We start from the raw sequence: 17660 nt of genomic DNA, 5'->3' as shown, positions 1-17660 counted from the left end.
CTTGCAGTGAGGCGACCAATTTTCATTCAGGATTTTAAAAAGTTTTGATTCAGCATTTGTTTTTAGTGTTGTCACTCGGTCTCGTGTGTACGTGAATGTGCAAACGGTGGATCTGCATGAACGGCTGCACAGATGTACAAATCTCCATTTGTTGACAGACAGTTTGGGCTACTTTTCAGAATTATGGAAATAGTCGGCCCGACAAATCTTAATTTGATGAACATTTTTTAGTTTTATGCCTTACCCAGAATATAAAAATACATATAAATACATTTAGATCATTTACTTTAATCATTACTACTGGAATGTGACAAAAAATGTCTCTGAACACAATCCCCTACTGCACCTTTAAGTTGTAAATTACAAATAACAAAAATACTTTTGTTTTAATAATTTGAGTCGTTCATTATAAAAACCCAAATAAAATGAACCAAACACAACCTTTAGAAGTAAAAATCTTGCAATTTTATTTGCATATAAAGGCAGCTAAATATATCACAATGAAACCTGAAGAAAGAAGAAGAAAAAACAAAACAAAACTGGAAACGCATCTAAACTTCTCCAGGAATGAAACTGTAACTTAAAGAAAAGCAGAGAGGCATTTACAGAATTTAAACAACTATTGGCAACAATTTTTTTGTGCTAGCAAGACTGCATTTACACAGTGCAAAATTACAAAAAAAAACTACCATACGCAAGATATCAAAAGGACAATGAAACCTGGTTTGGGCAGGTTTGAAGAAGGAGAAGGAAAAAAAAAACAACCTTTGAGATTGTACATTAAAAGAACTTCAACTGGAGTACTCGTTTATTAAGTAGGCAACACTGAATGAGCTTCAGAGGAACAGTTCGTGAAAACAGAAAGAGCTCGTCAAGTTAAAGTCATCACTTACAGGCAAAATGATATTCTTCAAGAGGCTTCGAACGAACACAAGTTTAGTTAGAGATTTTACAGCGTACACACACATACATATAGATATACTCATATTTTAAGACATTTTCCAATTCCTATGCAGAATGAGGCGCTCCAGAATATACATGAGTTAAAATGCATCCATGTCTTCCCTGCGCTTGTATTAGAAAAGTATTCTTTGAATGCAAAAAAGAGAGAGAGAGAGAGAGAGAGAGAGAGATAGACAGAAAGAGAAATCCCCTTTAGTTTTGGATAAAAACAATAAATATGACGCTTTCTCTTCGCTAGCAGAAAAGAAGGGGCTCCAGCCGGGGGAACTTAAAGCTAGTTTAAGGCATTATCCCTGTCAGCTAAAAGAAAGCTCAATTATCCTGAAAACAAAAAGAATATACAAAAACGAACAATGGCATAGCAACATACTTCGAATATTGACAAAAAAAGAGAGAGACAATTTTACAAATTCACAAAGCTTAATATCTTACAGATTGAATCAGATCTCATCTCGTTAGATTGTTCACCACTTTTGTACTCGCGCCAGTACTCGTCCATCATCGGAAACTTCCACTCAATCTTCTTGCAAAAGATTTGATGGTCATTTTGAAAGAAACATTCAACTACTTTTTTTTTTTTCCGAAGAGTTGTTAGAAAATGTAAGGAAAGAATTTTAGGATTTGGTGCCTTTTGCGGGCATCTCAAGAGCTGGTGGGGTTCGGGAGGTCAAACACGATGGGAGGGTTGGTGGGTTGAAAGCTGACTGTACAGGTAGAGGCGTTGATGAATGTCGTGTACCCGTCGGTCATGATGCCGTAACCTACAGGAAACCAGACATTGAGAGGGTCAACATATGACAAACTTACTGTATGATCACACCGAATGTGCATTTCCTTTCTGAAAACAAGCCTTTTTTGTTGACAAGAAAAAAGTGCGGTGCGATTTTTATGTTGCTAGGCAATGACTGAATCAGCTGCGTATTGTGCGTATTGCACTGCTGTTGATATTGTTATAATTGTATTATTATGGTGGCTTGAGAAATCCAACATACTGTTATACTACTTTAACTGATTATTCTTCCGTCTTCTTCTTAAACTATTTTAAGAACTCCTCGTAGACTGATCATACTACAACCACCAAACTTACTCCAAATTTACTGAATTAAGTTTCTATATATTTTTCAACTGATCCGACTTACGGTTTCCAAAAACTGTCCCAGAAATTTCGGAAAAGTCCCATTGACGTAACATTGAACCAAAAATTATGACCTCATAACTTTGCGCCAGACTGTCATACAGACTTAAGGTTAGGCTCATTTAACTTAGACTATCAATCTGCTAATGACTGATGACCTTTCAACTTACTAGCCACACCCTAGCAACCACTTACGACACCCTAGCAACTGTCCCATAGACTTCCATTGTAAAAAAAATTGCCATTGACTGTACATTGTACATACTAACAACATAACAATTCATGCTAGAAACATACTAATCCATACTAAGAATATACTAACAAACATACTTATCATACTAGAAACATACTAACAAACATACTAACATGCTAATTCATACTATAAACATAATAGCAACATGTTAATCCATACTAGAAATATTCTAGCAACATGCTAATTCATGCAAGAACCATGCTACCAACATGCTAATTTATGTTAGACACATGCTAGCAACATTCTAATTCCTACTTAATTCATGCTAATTTATGTTAGCAACTGCCTAGCAACCACTCAGAGCGCCTTAGCAACTGCCTAGCAACCACTCAGAACACCCTAGCAACGACCTAAAACACTGTAGCAACCACCTAGAACACCTTAACAACCACCTAGCAACACCTTAGCAACCACTCCAATCACCCTAGCAACCACCTAGCATCACCTTATCCACTGCCTAGCAAGAAACATGCTAACCTATATGTAGTTATAACTGTTTCAAACTTCTTAAAAACTTTAAAAAAGCCCATCCCGCGAACATTTAGCTGATTTGCCATTGTGTTGACGTGCTCAACAGAAATGATTGTGATTGGCCCTGAAGGTCATCAGTTCACCAAACTCACCGCTGTTTACTGAGTGTAACCACAGATACAGGGACACTGGAGCATTTTAAAGCCGCGATTCATCAGCGGATCGCTCGTATGTCAGCTTATAGACAAACCACCTGATCGATGTGACTTTGAAATGCTCCAGTGTTCCTGTATCTGTGGTTACATTCAGTAAACAGTGGTGAATTTGGTGAACTGATGACCTTCACGGCCAATCACAGTCATGTCTGTTGAGCATGTGAACACAATGGCAAATCAGGGGTGTTTAAGAACACGCTCAACAATGCTCAAATGTTAGCAGGAAATGGACGTTTTTAATAATTTCAGTATCGATTGGTACCGAATTCCAATATTGTGACAACTCTATAACAGATATGACTATGATTGGTCATGAAGGTCGTCAGTTTACCACACTGCAAACACCGAACTCATAAATTCAAGAAACATTTAATATTATTACAATGTTGAAATACATGGAGACTTAAGGGTTTCAAAGTCACGTTGATCAGCTGGTCTGTCTATGAGCTGACATACATGCAATCCGCTGACGGATCAACTGATTGACGTAGCTTTAAAACGATGTGTCTGTGCATTTCAACATAATAATAATAATAATAATAATAATAATAATAATAATAAATGTTTCTTGAGCATCAAATCATTTTAGAATGTTTTCTAAATGATCATGTGACACTGAAGACTGAAATAATTATGATGTAAATTGAGCTTTGCATTAAATAAATATATTCCATTGTAAAATATATTAAAAAACAATTATTTTAAGTGTGAATGTTTTACAATATTACTATTTTTTCTTCACTTTTATTAAAAAAAAATTTAGCATTGGTGAGACGAAGAAACTTCTTTCAACTTAATTAAAAAAATGAATCCGGAGGGGGTGCTGTTGCGCGAACACGATGCAGACGCGTTTATAGTGAGCTCCTCACAGGTGACATTTCATTTTTAAAAAATGAACCCTAACACTTGTAAATATATTCGTAGTATAGATTTATATATTGTATTTATTTTGTCTAGATGGCACAGTGGCTAAGTGGTTAGCACTTTCGCCTAACAGCAAGAAGGTCGCTGGTTCGAGTCCTGGCTGGGCCAGTCGGCATTTCTGTGCGTAGTTTGCATGTTCTCCCTGTGTTGGCAGGGGTTTCCTCGCGGTGCTCCAGTTTCCCACACAATCTAAAGACATGCACTCTAGGTAAACCGAATAAACTTAATTGGCCATAGTGTATTAGTGTATGTGTGAATGTCAGTTTATGTGCGTTTCCCAGTACTGGGTTACGGCTAAAAGGGCATCCGCTGTGTAAAACATGCCGGAATAGTTGGCGGTTCATTCCGCTGTAGCGATCTCTGAAATAGAGACTAAATGAATGAATGAATTTATTTTGTCTATCCGTCCGCTATATTTAATATCATCCTATAGGGAGATAAATAACATTATCTCCGGCCTACTTTTTTCTCCTTATGCGTTTTATTCCACTGCTGTACCCTTCTGCTTGACGTCTTGTCAAAAAACCCTGGTAAAGTCAGTGTAGTGTAGGGCGGCTGGGGGTTTATTGGGGTTTTTACAGCAGTGGCATTGGGTTTGTCCTTGTGGTCGCTCACCTTCATGAATTCCTCCAAAGACGTGGAGTTTGGGCCGAACTCTCCTCTGGACAGTGTTTAACAGCTCAACACAGCCCACTCTCTGCAGCTCCTTCGGCACCCAGTCCCTGAAACCTACACACACAGACACAGTAAATCCTTTTATGAGCTACACTGTATATAAATCACAGTGTGAGCTGTTTTTCAATCATCAATCATTTAACCTCAAACCTCAAAATCAAGACAATCAGAAAACATCTGTGTGATTAGTTTAGCTATTTTAACATCTCTGAATTAATCAGAGTGGTACTGTTCTTTTTTTATTAGTTTGATTGTGTTTTAAATTTGTCTACATGGTTTTTATTATTTATTTTGGCTCTTATACTTGCTAATGAGAAATGTCACTTTGAAAACTAGCTGATATTTTATTTTTTTTTATTTAATACCATTATTTAACCAGGAAATCTCACTGAGATTTAAAGTCCTGGCCAAGTTACAATTATTTTGAAATACATAAACACCACATCAACAACATTTCAGTCCTGATCAACATCAGTCCTCTCAACAAAAACAATCACATGCTTCCAATACCACTCTCATTATAATGCCTTTAAATTCACCGAAAGACACGTTTTTCTTTAGTTTTAGGTCATTTTGCTAATTATTCTATGCCCTCGGTGCACAATAAGAAAGATATTCAGCTTAAAGTGCTATTTAAAGGCTTAATTAAATATCTGAAGAAAAAAAAAACTTAAAAGGGACTAATAGTATTGACAGCATTTTTAACAATAAATAAATAAATGAATAAATATTATATTATAATTATTATTATATTACATGAACACCACAAAACAACAAGATTTCAGTCCTCATCAACATCAGTTCAAATACCGAGGTATATTAAAAGGCAAACACTTGGAAGAGCATAACTGGTAATTGCCAGAACCAAGACAAAGAAGAGTACAAAGATAAGCTGGAAGTGTACCTAACATAGCTTCATAGATAAAAATGTACCTGTGCTGTTTTCTGCATACAGCTAGTGATGTCCAGCCCACCATCTCATATAAAATGCGATGATGAGTACGGGATTTTGCATTTGTAATAAAACGTAATTTGTAATATATTTAACATTTTATTATGTATTAATTACATTAAGTCATTTTTCTTTGCAGTTTTTTCATTTTTGTGTTTTGATTATAATTATATACAGTTCAAGACAAAATGATTATTTGTTCATTTAAATATTTTCCATTTTCTGTTTAACGGTAAACCTTTTTACAGCTATGACAGTCCTTAATATTTGACTAGTTATTTTGCAAGACAGTAGTAATCAGCTTAAAGTGCAGGAATTTCACTCATGAGCCACGTGGCTTTCAAGGCATATTTTTTCTAGGTTATTACATTAATGTTTTTCTGTGTTTGTATATGGAAAAGAAATACTGATGCACTTTTTTTTCCCTCATTATTTCATAATGTATAACTTTTTATATTTTTGAGCATGAAACTTTCCAGATGGACCAAAGCAAAGCTCAAAGTGTCATCTTTGCAATGTAACCTGATTTTTGTTTGTAACTCACTAGGGCCAAGAACTGTTACTATTTAAGGTTAGGTAGGTGTAAATGCCCAAAAGTGAGTGCTGGCTAACAGGTGTTAAAGGCTTAATAATTAGGTCATAGGACAACATTGGTATGGTTAATACCAATTATGGTTGATACCAATACCATAACATAGGGTATCTGACAAAAAAATCGTAAGGGGACTAACAGTATTGACAGCATTTTTAACTAAAAATAAAAAAATAAAAGATATATAATAAGATATCAAAATATATATAATAATTATTATATAATTATATAATATATAATTATTAATAAAAAAATTATATACACACTTAAGAAAATATAATAGGAAATACTTTAGAAAATGTCTGCTCTGTTATATACAAACAAAAATATTATTTAGTAATTTTACCTTCAACTCTATATAATATAACCCTATATAACTAATAAATATAGCTATTATATATATATATATATATATATATATATATATATATATATATATATATATATATATATATATATATATATATATATAATCAAATCCAGCTTATTTTTATGTGTTTTAAAAGTTTTTAAAGCTTTAATTTTGTTGTGTGGTATATACATTTATTTTGTATTATATTTTTAATTAAAAATATGTTTTAATACTTCAATTATATCAGTATGATAACAGTTTATTTCAGAGTACAGAGTAGGTAAAAGTAAGTTCTTCCTCTAGCTTCACATGTCTTTTAAATCAAATCCACTGAATGTACAGCATCTGAATAAGCGCATCTCTTCTGGCTCTCTGCACTCACCGAGGGGTGGCCCGTGGGTCATGAGGATATCGACACCCTCAGGGATGAGGTTCCACTTATCCAGCAAAGACTGTCCTCTGGGCAGATTAAACCCCCAGCCATTAAACCACGGCGTCCTGCAGGAGACACACACAAAAAACACATCCAACTTGTGAGTTTACGTGCACATTTTTAACCCCATTATGCTTAAAAAGCTATCAAAGTACGTAGTCATGTAAACACGTTTAAACACCATTTTCCTTTTATTGCAGAATAAGGTCATTAAAAAATTAAGCATGAACTGATTGTCAAGGCTTGATGTTTGAACTTTGCGCTGTTTTCGCCAAGCATCTAAATGCTTTAAAGGGATAGTTCACCCAAAAATGTACTCACTCATCACTTGTTCAAAACCTATTTGAATGTTTGTCTTCTATTAAACACAAAAGAAAATATTTTGAAAAATGTTGGTAGCTGGAACTTATGGACTTATTGACAGAATTTAACTTTTAAAGTACTCCTCCTCCCGCTATGGAAGTCAATGGGTGCCAGCAACCAGCATACTTTACATTTTAAAACCACATGAGTGAGGGTAAATAATTTTTGGGTGCACTATTTATTAAACCTGATCTTTATCAACTTATTAAAGTTTGTGATGTGTGACAGGAACAAAATGTGAACAATATATGAACCATTCAATTTTTAAGAGAATAAGGACAACCCTTTTAGACCATGAGCAGGGGCGCGGAGCGTATTTTTCCATCCTTAAAATAGCAAAAGTGAATTCGGACAAGCCCTTAATACGTTAATGCACCATGCTCTTTAGACTTTGTGTCTAGATCCTTAAAATAAAGCCCTTTGTGTCTGAAAAGATGAGATGCAGCGCTCAGAAATAGTTGCGCTATGTTGCCGTTGTCATGTCAGCTTTGTACACAGAAGCTTGCAACGTTTGTCTCCTTCAAGATTTCTGATTGGTCCACTGCTCTGTAACTGACAGTAATGAGCGCCACTGTGTGAAACAGTATCTCGACACGCCATCTAAAAACACATTTTATAAAACTTAAAACTAAATATTTTGTACTTTTGCATCACAAGAAGCTCTTCTGTAGCTGATTGTCACAAAACACTTCTGCCTGTTCAAAATAAACAGGAAAAAGGCAGGTATTGGGGATTTGTTATTATTCCTGTTCTATCGGAACTGAACCATGAACCCAAAACCGAGCTATGTACTGAACTGTGACATCTATGTACTGTTACACCCCTAATATGCATATTATTAAATTCTGACAATTACCGCCACCAAATAAAGCAACTTATTAACAAAGTATAGTAAACTTGACTAACTTGCATTTCTGTATTTCAGGTTTGCATATAAATCTATACAGTGGGTTATTTCAGCAAGCTATCTACGTATGTAAGTGTTCATTCATGAGGCATCCGTCCACACGTGGGGGACAGAGACGCTCACGACAGCTGACGGCAGATGTGGAGAAACAATCTCAACCTGTCAAAGTGATCTTCTCTCCGCCATTCGTCCCCAGAGGAGCTTCAAAGTGTGAAATGAGAAGGGCTTCGCTGCAGGCGCCCATAATAAATGCAAATGGTGTAGGAGAGATGCAAACAGCCGACTGATGATAGCTCAAATAAAGCCACCGGGTTAATACAGGTATGGCAGCCAAATGAAATAATGTGAAAAATGAGCATGTGCATCTATATATATCTATATGTGTGTGTGTGTGTGTCTGTCAAGCTGAGGGTCTGATGGTGATGATAAATTGAGTGTCCATTTGTCCCAGGTCTGGCAGAAAACACTAATCACTGTCGGTGGAAATCGGCAGAAAAGAAGTCTAGCACTCTTTATAGAAAATTACACACACATCTTGTGATGAAAAGCTTTTAGCGGAGCCCGGTGGAGGAGTGGATTTTGGCTGGGCGGAGTGATGGATATATGTAAAACCAGCAGAGATTGTGTTGTCGTTTTATGAAAGGTTGGATATTTGTGCAGCTATAGTTTCTTGTTGAGGAGAAACATGTAGTAACATAAGAAAAACAGCGATGAAAATATGCTTTAAAAGCCCGCAATACAATATTTTTTGATAAATACGAACAGATACTGTCAATATATGTATTAAACTGTATATTAGGTGTGTTAATAGCAAAAGAAAATGAATTTAGTTTCATCTAAACAGGTCCACAATTTTACAAGAGTGTGAGTGAAAGAGTCAGTAAGACTGTGGCTGCTATTTTTGACTCATTTCACTGGAACGTTTTTGGTATTGGATTTGACCAGGAGGGAAATCAGGCCTCAGAAACGTCAATAGGGTTTGTTACAGTCAGAAACGAACGCAGCGACAGCAACCGATGACTATCGAGCGGCGGTTGAGCGAAGGGGAGACCTGACACACATAAAACACTCCTACAGTCGCTCAATCTCCACCCGCAGGACCAAAAACAAGACAAATCACTGAGGTCTGAAGGTGGTGGTTCTTTAAGAAGAGACTGAACTCTGCTCTGAGGGGACAGATGTAAATGACATTGTCAAATGTATAAGAAAATGAAAATCTCATTATAAAAAGGTTATTCTATTAAGTATTTTCTTTGCATCGATTTAGTTTCATTATCATTATGGAAAAACTAACCATGGCTCATTATAAGAAGTCGTGGTTTTATTTTTCATCTGTTGTTATTGTGTAATGCTCTGGATCTAAACAACATGTCTAGAGATTCTGGTTGAAAAATAGTCCATCAGCATTAAGGGGATACAGTAGTTCACCCAAAAATTAAATTACCTAGTTTATTTTTCCTGACGGGGTTTTAAACCTTTAAACTGTTAGTTTCTTAATGAGCTTTTGTTAAACACAAAAGAAGATAATTTGAAGAATGCTGGTACCCATTGACTTACATATTATTTTTATTCTACTATGGAAGTCAATGGGTGCCAGCTCCCAGAATTTTTCCAATTACTGGATCTTTTTTTGTGTTCAACAGAAGAAAGAAACTCAAAGGTTTAAACCCACATGAGGGAAAATAAATAAGGTAATTTTTATTTTTGCGGGAACTATCCCTTTAGTGATAGTACACATGGTACCATTTTATCCCTATGTGCAACAAACCCATTTTCCGAAGAACCTCTTTTCTGTTAGTTTCATTTGACCAAATATCCTGTCCCATTTGAAGGTCCAGTAGTGTCTGCCAATTTGAATTCCACGAGTTCAGAGGAAATGTTTTAATTATACCATCTCAAACAACTTGTGACTAGGTTTTCTGACCCCAACCCATCTTCAGTTCTCTAGAGTTGGTGTTTTGCCACTCAAAGGGCTCATTTACAGACTGAAAAAAAAGATTAAGTAGATTTACTAAATTCTTTTAAGGTAACTGGTTGCAAATCAGTTATATGGGCTGAATATAAACAAACAACTTAGATTTAGTAGTGTTCAACTAAATTTATTTAAATTAAATTCAGCCCATATAAGGGACATTCTACCAGAAACATACATTGTCTGTCCCTGAAATAAAACATAAATACAGTAATTAAAAGTATTTCATTCCTAGAATTTCTAAAATGGACTGATGGTTGATTTCTGTGAGTTGTTCTGTAAAGGAATATGTCATTCATGGTTCTCAGATATTTATTCTTTATTAAAACACTTTACAAATGTACAAACACTGTCATTGTCCTGGTTCTCAGTCAAATTGACCCTACAGCTTTAATAGTTTTGTTATTCAAAAAACGGTTATTTAGAAAAAGAAAAAACTTCAGAAATAGCAAGTTTAAATTGTTATCATTCACATCAATTGATTAAAAACATGAAATTATAAATTAATTCTACAAATAAATACTACTGATTTATAATACCAATACATTTAAAACTGTCCCCATGTTTCTGTCAGTCCTGATACATGTGCATTAAATTGAATATAAAATGCGTGTAATATACCTTTAAGGTTATGGGTTATGACTCGGAAGTGACCTCATTTGACAGAGAAGAAGCTGACAGTGATCAAGGATGCGTAGATTTTTTTTTGAGGAGGAGGAGGACAAGCTTAAGTCAGGCCCTGTCACATTTTTCACATAAGTAATGTATGTTTTTGATAGAATGTCCCATATATTGTTTGCAACCACTTATGTTACAATTTTTTAGTAAATCTAATGATTTACTAATTGATAAATGATTGTTCAGTGCACCAAGTTAATATTTTCATCTAAAAACGAAAGACACAGTGCTGCACGATTCTGGCAAAAATGTGAATTACGAATTTTTTTGCTTAAAATCAAGATCACGCCTCTTTCTCACGATTCTGTAAATGTAAAATAAAGGTTAATATGAGTAGCCTATTATTATTGTTAGTTCTCAAACATATGGTAAAACAACAATAATAATATTAGGCCTGCGTGTAGGTCTACTGTTGCTTAAAATGCTAAATTTTGTATTAAGGTGGATTTGAACAGACTTTCAATATGTTCTGTTTGTTAATTCACAGTAAAATGATGACATCAGAATATAACTATTCATAATTATAAAACTGAATTATTATGTTTGAGACATGTGCTTGTCATCTGTCATTGACAACATTATTAGACCATTATATTTCCATTATATATAGGCTAAGGTTGTTATACTGACACAGTAAACATTTATTTTCATGCACAACACTTTCTGTTCGCTATGAAAGAAAAAACATCAAATGCTTGTTGTAATCGTAACTGTATAATGCGATATGATCATTTAAATGATGTGCGCACAGGTTTCACTTTCACTTCCTAGTACGGCTCATGGCTGCTGCCACTGTGAGAAAAAACGCATGCATGCAAATCAAACCTCCCGCACGGCCCTCAAACAATCGCTCTGTGAAACAAACTGAACGTTATTTACAACTTTATTACCTGTTATTCACAGAATATGCAGGTTGTGTTCACTAAAGTAAGCGTCATTGTCTCGGCAGTAAACAAACAGTGTGTCAGCTCACGTGCGATTTCGCGACTGTGAATTTATCATTACATAAAGGCAGAAATGTCATTTGTGGGTGAATTATACGTTATAAATACAGTATGTGACACTTTTAACTCCATTTGAAGGTGTCATTGTTGCTGTGAAGACTTCTGTGGCCGCCTTTTCTTCTCTCCTGACCTTGAAAATATAATTGGCTGAATAGTAGAAAAGCTGGATTAGGATCGTGTGTAGGGTCGAATCATGATCGTGATCATTTTCCGATTAATAGTGCAGCCCTAACGCAGTATTCAGGAATGTTCTGTAAAAAAGCGCAGCACAGAGCACAAAGGTATCTGAACACAGCCAATGAGTGCCTATAAGCAAAAGCTTGCAATTCTGATCGGTCCACTGTTTTGGAACTGACATTGATGAGTTTTAAAGTTGAAGTGCTTTTAACTTGACACAGTGTCTAAAAAAACGTAACACGCATGTGCTAAAGATGCAAGTGTAATGGTTACACAAGTGCATATTTACATTAAAAAACAATAGAAAACTAGCACATTGGAATGGAAAAATGCGATCTGCATGAAGAACTTCAAACTCTTCTCCTGACAATACATTGAATGCTGGGTTCCACATAATCGATTTGTGTTGGGACAACATGAAGGAATCACGTTAGCTTCTTTGTTTTTACAAATGTAAGTGGATTGAACATGAAACAATTAAGTTATCCCCCCCCAAAAAAAAAATCAAACAATTGTGTAGCTTTAGCTCATTTTAAAGAAGTGGTCTGGACTAACAGCAAAAATAATGAGGGAACATCAAGAAAAATAGAGCATTCTGTGTGTAACTCAAGACAATACAAACATTCCTCCTCTTTCAGGAAGATTCATAACATTTACATTTGATTGAAACTTCATGATTACCAGCCTAATGGTGGAAATGGGAATTCTTCAAAGCTTTACATACATTCACTTTCTACTTTGTGAAGCTCTTTTTGTGGCATACCAGACCTACTGTCTTCAACGAGGTATTAAAGTGTTGTTTCTTCAGCAAGGAACTGAACTCTGTACCGAGGTGAAAGGATTTCGATGAAATAGTCAAGAAACGTGTAGGAAAATGAGCATGTTAAGCTGACAAGGCTGAATCTGGCTTCATCCCCGTGGTGAGGATAAGCAGAAATGTGTCTTGAGGGAAGTACAACTCTTAAACAGCTCTGACTTGACATAACTCATAGCGAACCAGGCCATCCTGCACTGCGGCAGCAATTTGTCACAGACGCCGCACAAAATGGAGCTTTTGTGAAATCCTGCAATATTGTCTTTTAAAAACTAAAAAAAAAAGAAGGACAGGCCACAAGAGCACGTCGAGATGAACAAAGATACTGGAGCGTAAATCTAACCTATATCTTTTGAGACCCGAGCATATTTCAAATCATCTTCTGGAATAAATATATGGTCCTGAAAGCATAACATTCATTCATAGCATGTGGTACACGGCAGGAATGTAAAGATACAGAATATCAGACGGCAACAATGGCCCCATTGTTAGTGTCCGTGAATGAAATACACCTTCCATGCGAGTGCATTTGTTAACCTCCATAAAGATTAATGACATCCCGGTCATATAAAGGAAAGCTTGTTTCCTCTATGGACTTGAGCACATAGGTCTTATTATACTGTACTGAGGTATGAGTCTGTATGTATGTGTGTGTGCGTGTTAAGGGGGAGATCTGAGATCCGGCTACACGGACGCTCCAGATTAGATAGTGCTCCGCCATCTGCACAATGTCAGAAGAAACTTATGGGTAGTTTTGACACAAAGGTTTATTTTTTTGCTCACGGTGCTCAAAATTAAACTTGAAATTCTGGTTTAAGACTAGGGCTAAACATTCATTCATTCAGTTTCTTTTCAGCTTGGTCTCTTTATTAATCTGGTGTCGCCACAGCGGAATGAACCGCCAACTTATCCAGCATATGTTTTACGCAGCGGATGCCCTTCCAGCCGCAACCCATCACTGGGAAACACCCATAAACTCTTATTGACACAGATACACCACAGACAATTTTAGCTTACATAATTCATCTGTACAACGTCTTTGGACTTGTGGGGGAAACCGGAGCACCCGGAGAAAACCCACGTGAACGCGGGGAGAACATGCAAACTCCACACAGAAATGCCAACTGACCCAGCCGAGGCTCGAACCAGCGACCTTCTTGCTGTGAGACGACAGCACTAACTACTGCGCCACCACGTCGTAGGGCTAAACAGTTTTGAAAAACTATCGTTATCGTGATAACGGTATATTTATATCGTAGAGAAGTGCAATCAATTTAGAAAAACCCAAAACTCGATGCAAGATAATCCTAGAGCTGAAAATAAATACTAATGACGGTAGTAGAGACACAAGTGGAAAATAACAACAGCCAATAAGAGACAGAATATCTGCCCATGTTTTCATTCATTCGTAGTTGCACCCTAACAGTTTTTATTTTAGATCAGCGATGTTTATTGGTTCTAAATGTTGTAGTTCTGGTGTTTGTACAGATAGCTCTTTTATATTTTTATACTTTTTTTCTACAGCCACAAACAGATAGAGACCTATCTGCTGTTTCTGTTGCTCTCCTGCCGAGTGTAGCTTTAGCTTAGTTTGCCAGCTCTGCTTGAAGTTCAGTTTTTATTTTAAATTTAATTACTAGTTGTTGTGATCAAACTCCGCCGATCAAGTTAAATTCGAACTCCATTGATATTAAATACCACCATCGTGAGCACATTGTGTTAGCATCTCAGCTAACATAAGTTGTATGTATCGTTAGCCTGCATTTTAGCTCATCTTTGACCCATTTTCTCTGTCCTATTGACTTTATTCTTCAATCGCTCGTTTTTGCGATTGTTTTAGGATGTCTGATTCAGTTGGATACGAGAGAAATGACTAGGAATAAAAACGGCAGAAAACGATCAAACTACTTGCTCTACAAACAAGTGTGTTCATGACTATACATAAACAGCAGAATAATATAATAAGGAAAGATCAGTTTGCAACATCTAGCAGCATAACGAGCAGTTTTTATGTCTTATAATTGCGATTTATAATTGCAGAAAACTGTTTGGAAGTATTCAAATTCAAAGTATTCAATCTGTTTAGATGCAGGTCACTGATGAGAATATGAAGGATGTTTTCTGTGTGATGACCGAAATGGCCTTAAACACCCAGCAGGCACAAGACGTCGTGCAAACGGCCAGTCATTTCTGGAACACACTTTCTATGGATTTAAGGGGTTAAATACAAAGTTAAAGACAATTTAAATACAAGTTAAAGAAATGGCTAAAGTAAATCAAGTTTGTAATCATGTGTAATTCTTTTGTCTAACATTTTAAGAAATTCTTATTACATGTTTTATCCCTTTGTCATATGTAACTTTACTGTTTTTGCATGTGTGATGATGTGTTTTTTGATTTTAGGTTGCCTTTTAAAATCTGGCAGGGGGCAACAGATGAAAATTAGCCCTTGTGGCTAACTGTGGCTTATTTACAGTTTTACTGTTTATTAATAAGCATTGTCCCTGTAAATAAAATAAATTCTAATTAAATTACAAAATAAGAAAATGTAGTATGAGGTGATGTGAAAAAAATTGTTGAATGATTTAAGTGACAAACTGCAAGCTTTACATGTTTATATCAGTTTTTATATCTTCGAAATGTGAATTGTGTCTCTGTTTCGGAGCACACTAGTTTATAGACATCCTTAAAACTAACAGCCTGAAATTAACATCTGAAAAACACATCAAGTTTAATTGGTTTCACTTTATAATAACTACACACTATAAATCATTTATTAAGCATTAGCAAATAGTTAATTCATTATCTGTTAAGCATTAACTCTACATTAATAAGCGTTAGTAAGCAGTTTATAACTGCAGCTACAAATGCTGTATTCTTGACTTATTTATAATGTTATAAATTTATCATTTATAATTTATAATGTGCTTAATACTTGTACTTTCATACTAAGTTAATGATTTATTTTTCATTACTAAATGAAGTATTGCATTATTTACAAACCATTTGTGTTTAAAATGAGTTAGTAAATGATTAATATTCTATTAAAATCAACGTTTATATGTCTTATCATTCAGTCATATATTAAGGGTTACTATGTATGTTAATAAATGCTTCATTAACTCAACCTTATCTAGTTTTGTGACCTAATCTAAAGTAAGGACGATTTATGCTTTATAAATCCCTTATAAATGACAAATAAAGGCTCAGTTAAATTCTAAACAGGAAAAATGACATTATTCATTGATTTTCATTTAAAGATACACAAATAAAACTGTACTTCAAATGAAAAATAAATCTTTGCAACCTTATCTAAGATAAAATAACTGTAGAGTTTAAACATTGCATCTTATTATATTGTTAAATTATTATATTGTTGTTGTTGTTGTTTTATCCAGTTTTATGTCGTATTTTGACACTCCTGTTATTCAGCAATGTTTATAGTTTACAGTAATTTTATTTTTTATAAAAGATTGCAAAGATTATTGTTCATTTGGTTCTGAGCCTTTAATGGTCATTTATAAGAGATTTATAAAGCATAACTAGTCCTCACTTTAGATTAGGTCACAAAATTGCGTGAAGTTGAGTTAATAAAGCATTTATGAATATATTAGTTAACTATTAGTATATGCCCGAATAATAAGATATGTAAATGTTGATTTCAATAGTTTATTAATCATTTACTAACTCATTCTAAATGATCCGAAAAATTATGAATTATCTGAAAAAAAAAAAAAACGAACTACTCTTAAATACAAATGGTTTGTAAATAATGCGATACTTAATTTAGTAATGAAAAATAAATCATTAACTAAGTATGAAAGTACAAGTATTAAGCACATTATAAATATGTTTGTAAGTCAAGAATAGAGCATTTGTAGCTGCAGTTATAAACTGCTTACTAACGTTTATTAATGTAGAGTCAATGCTTAACAAATAATGAATTCACTAGATGCTAATGCTTAGTAAATAATTCATAGTGTGTAGTTATTATAAAGTGTTACCGTTTAATTTTATAAAAGGAGATCTGTAAATGCATCTTAAGTGTCTCGAGTCCTCAGCAAATACTCATTTTTAGCTCTCATTATTTGTCCTCAGCTGGCCTTCAATGCTGACAGCGGCCGAGTTTGATCATCTCACACAGCCGCTCCTCAGTCTTCTCATATATAGCGTTCGCTGTTCATGTGTGAGCAACGGATGGAGTATTACTAGCTCCAGCTGTCAGGCAGCAGGACATTACACACCGAGCAATGCAAAGGTCAGAGGCCTGCGAATATAATAGACAAAACAAACAGACGGAGCGAAGGGGAGCAAGATAACATTAAACTCTCAATGCACAGCGCTGCTCTGACCCACACCACAGCAAATTCACACAGTCTTCCTGAATGTGTTTACCTCCTACAACATTACATAGGAAAGTCCACGGAGCTTCTAAACACAAACACTCCACCCACACTCAGCAGGAGCCTTGCGTTCAACTGGTTATGCTATTAAAACTCTACCGGGGATTTGAGGTCTGACCCTGTCGTGGTCTGAGAAACGGCACTCTTTAAACCATGCCTGCTTTCGTCAACACATATGAACTATTATTCCTCTGTGCATCTATGGATTTAACCCCTGTGTACTGTTCAAATTGACTGCCCTTTCGTTATGTTGGTGGCTGTTTTTGCCCCATTGACTTCCATTATAAATTATTATTTGATTGCAGAGCCATGACCGCATATAATCATGCATTCTTGACTGTTGTTGATTTTCCCTGTTGGGAAGAGGTAAAATGTGT

At 35.2% G+C, this 17660-nt stretch overlaps 1 protein-coding gene across 1 annotated transcript in view; it reads right to left on the bottom strand.

Annotated features, from left to right (window-relative positions):
* Window positions 1-442: 442 nt before the first annotated feature.
* The window catches only part of mpped2a (metallophosphoesterase domain containing 2a), a 134355-nt gene continuing 117137 nt past the window's right edge, over window positions 443-17660 (bottom strand). Inside the window, exons 5-7 of the mRNA XM_056461082.1 lie at window positions 6915-7030; window positions 4577-4690; window positions 443-1724 (exon numbers count right to left, since the gene is read on the bottom strand). Coding sequence (XP_056317057.1) covers window positions 1606-1724; window positions 4577-4690; window positions 6915-7030 — 349 coding nt within the window. The 3' untranslated portion in view covers window positions 443-1605. The remainder of the gene's footprint in view (window positions 1725-4576; window positions 4691-6914; window positions 7031-17660) is intronic.

The sequence above is a fragment of the Danio aesculapii genome, chromosome 7, assembly GCF_903798145.1.
Source record: "Danio aesculapii chromosome 7, fDanAes4.1, whole genome shotgun sequence".
NCBI lineage: Eukaryota > Metazoa > Chordata > Actinopteri > Cypriniformes > Danionidae > Danio > Danio aesculapii.
This window is presented reverse-complemented; position numbering and strand designations above follow the sequence as displayed.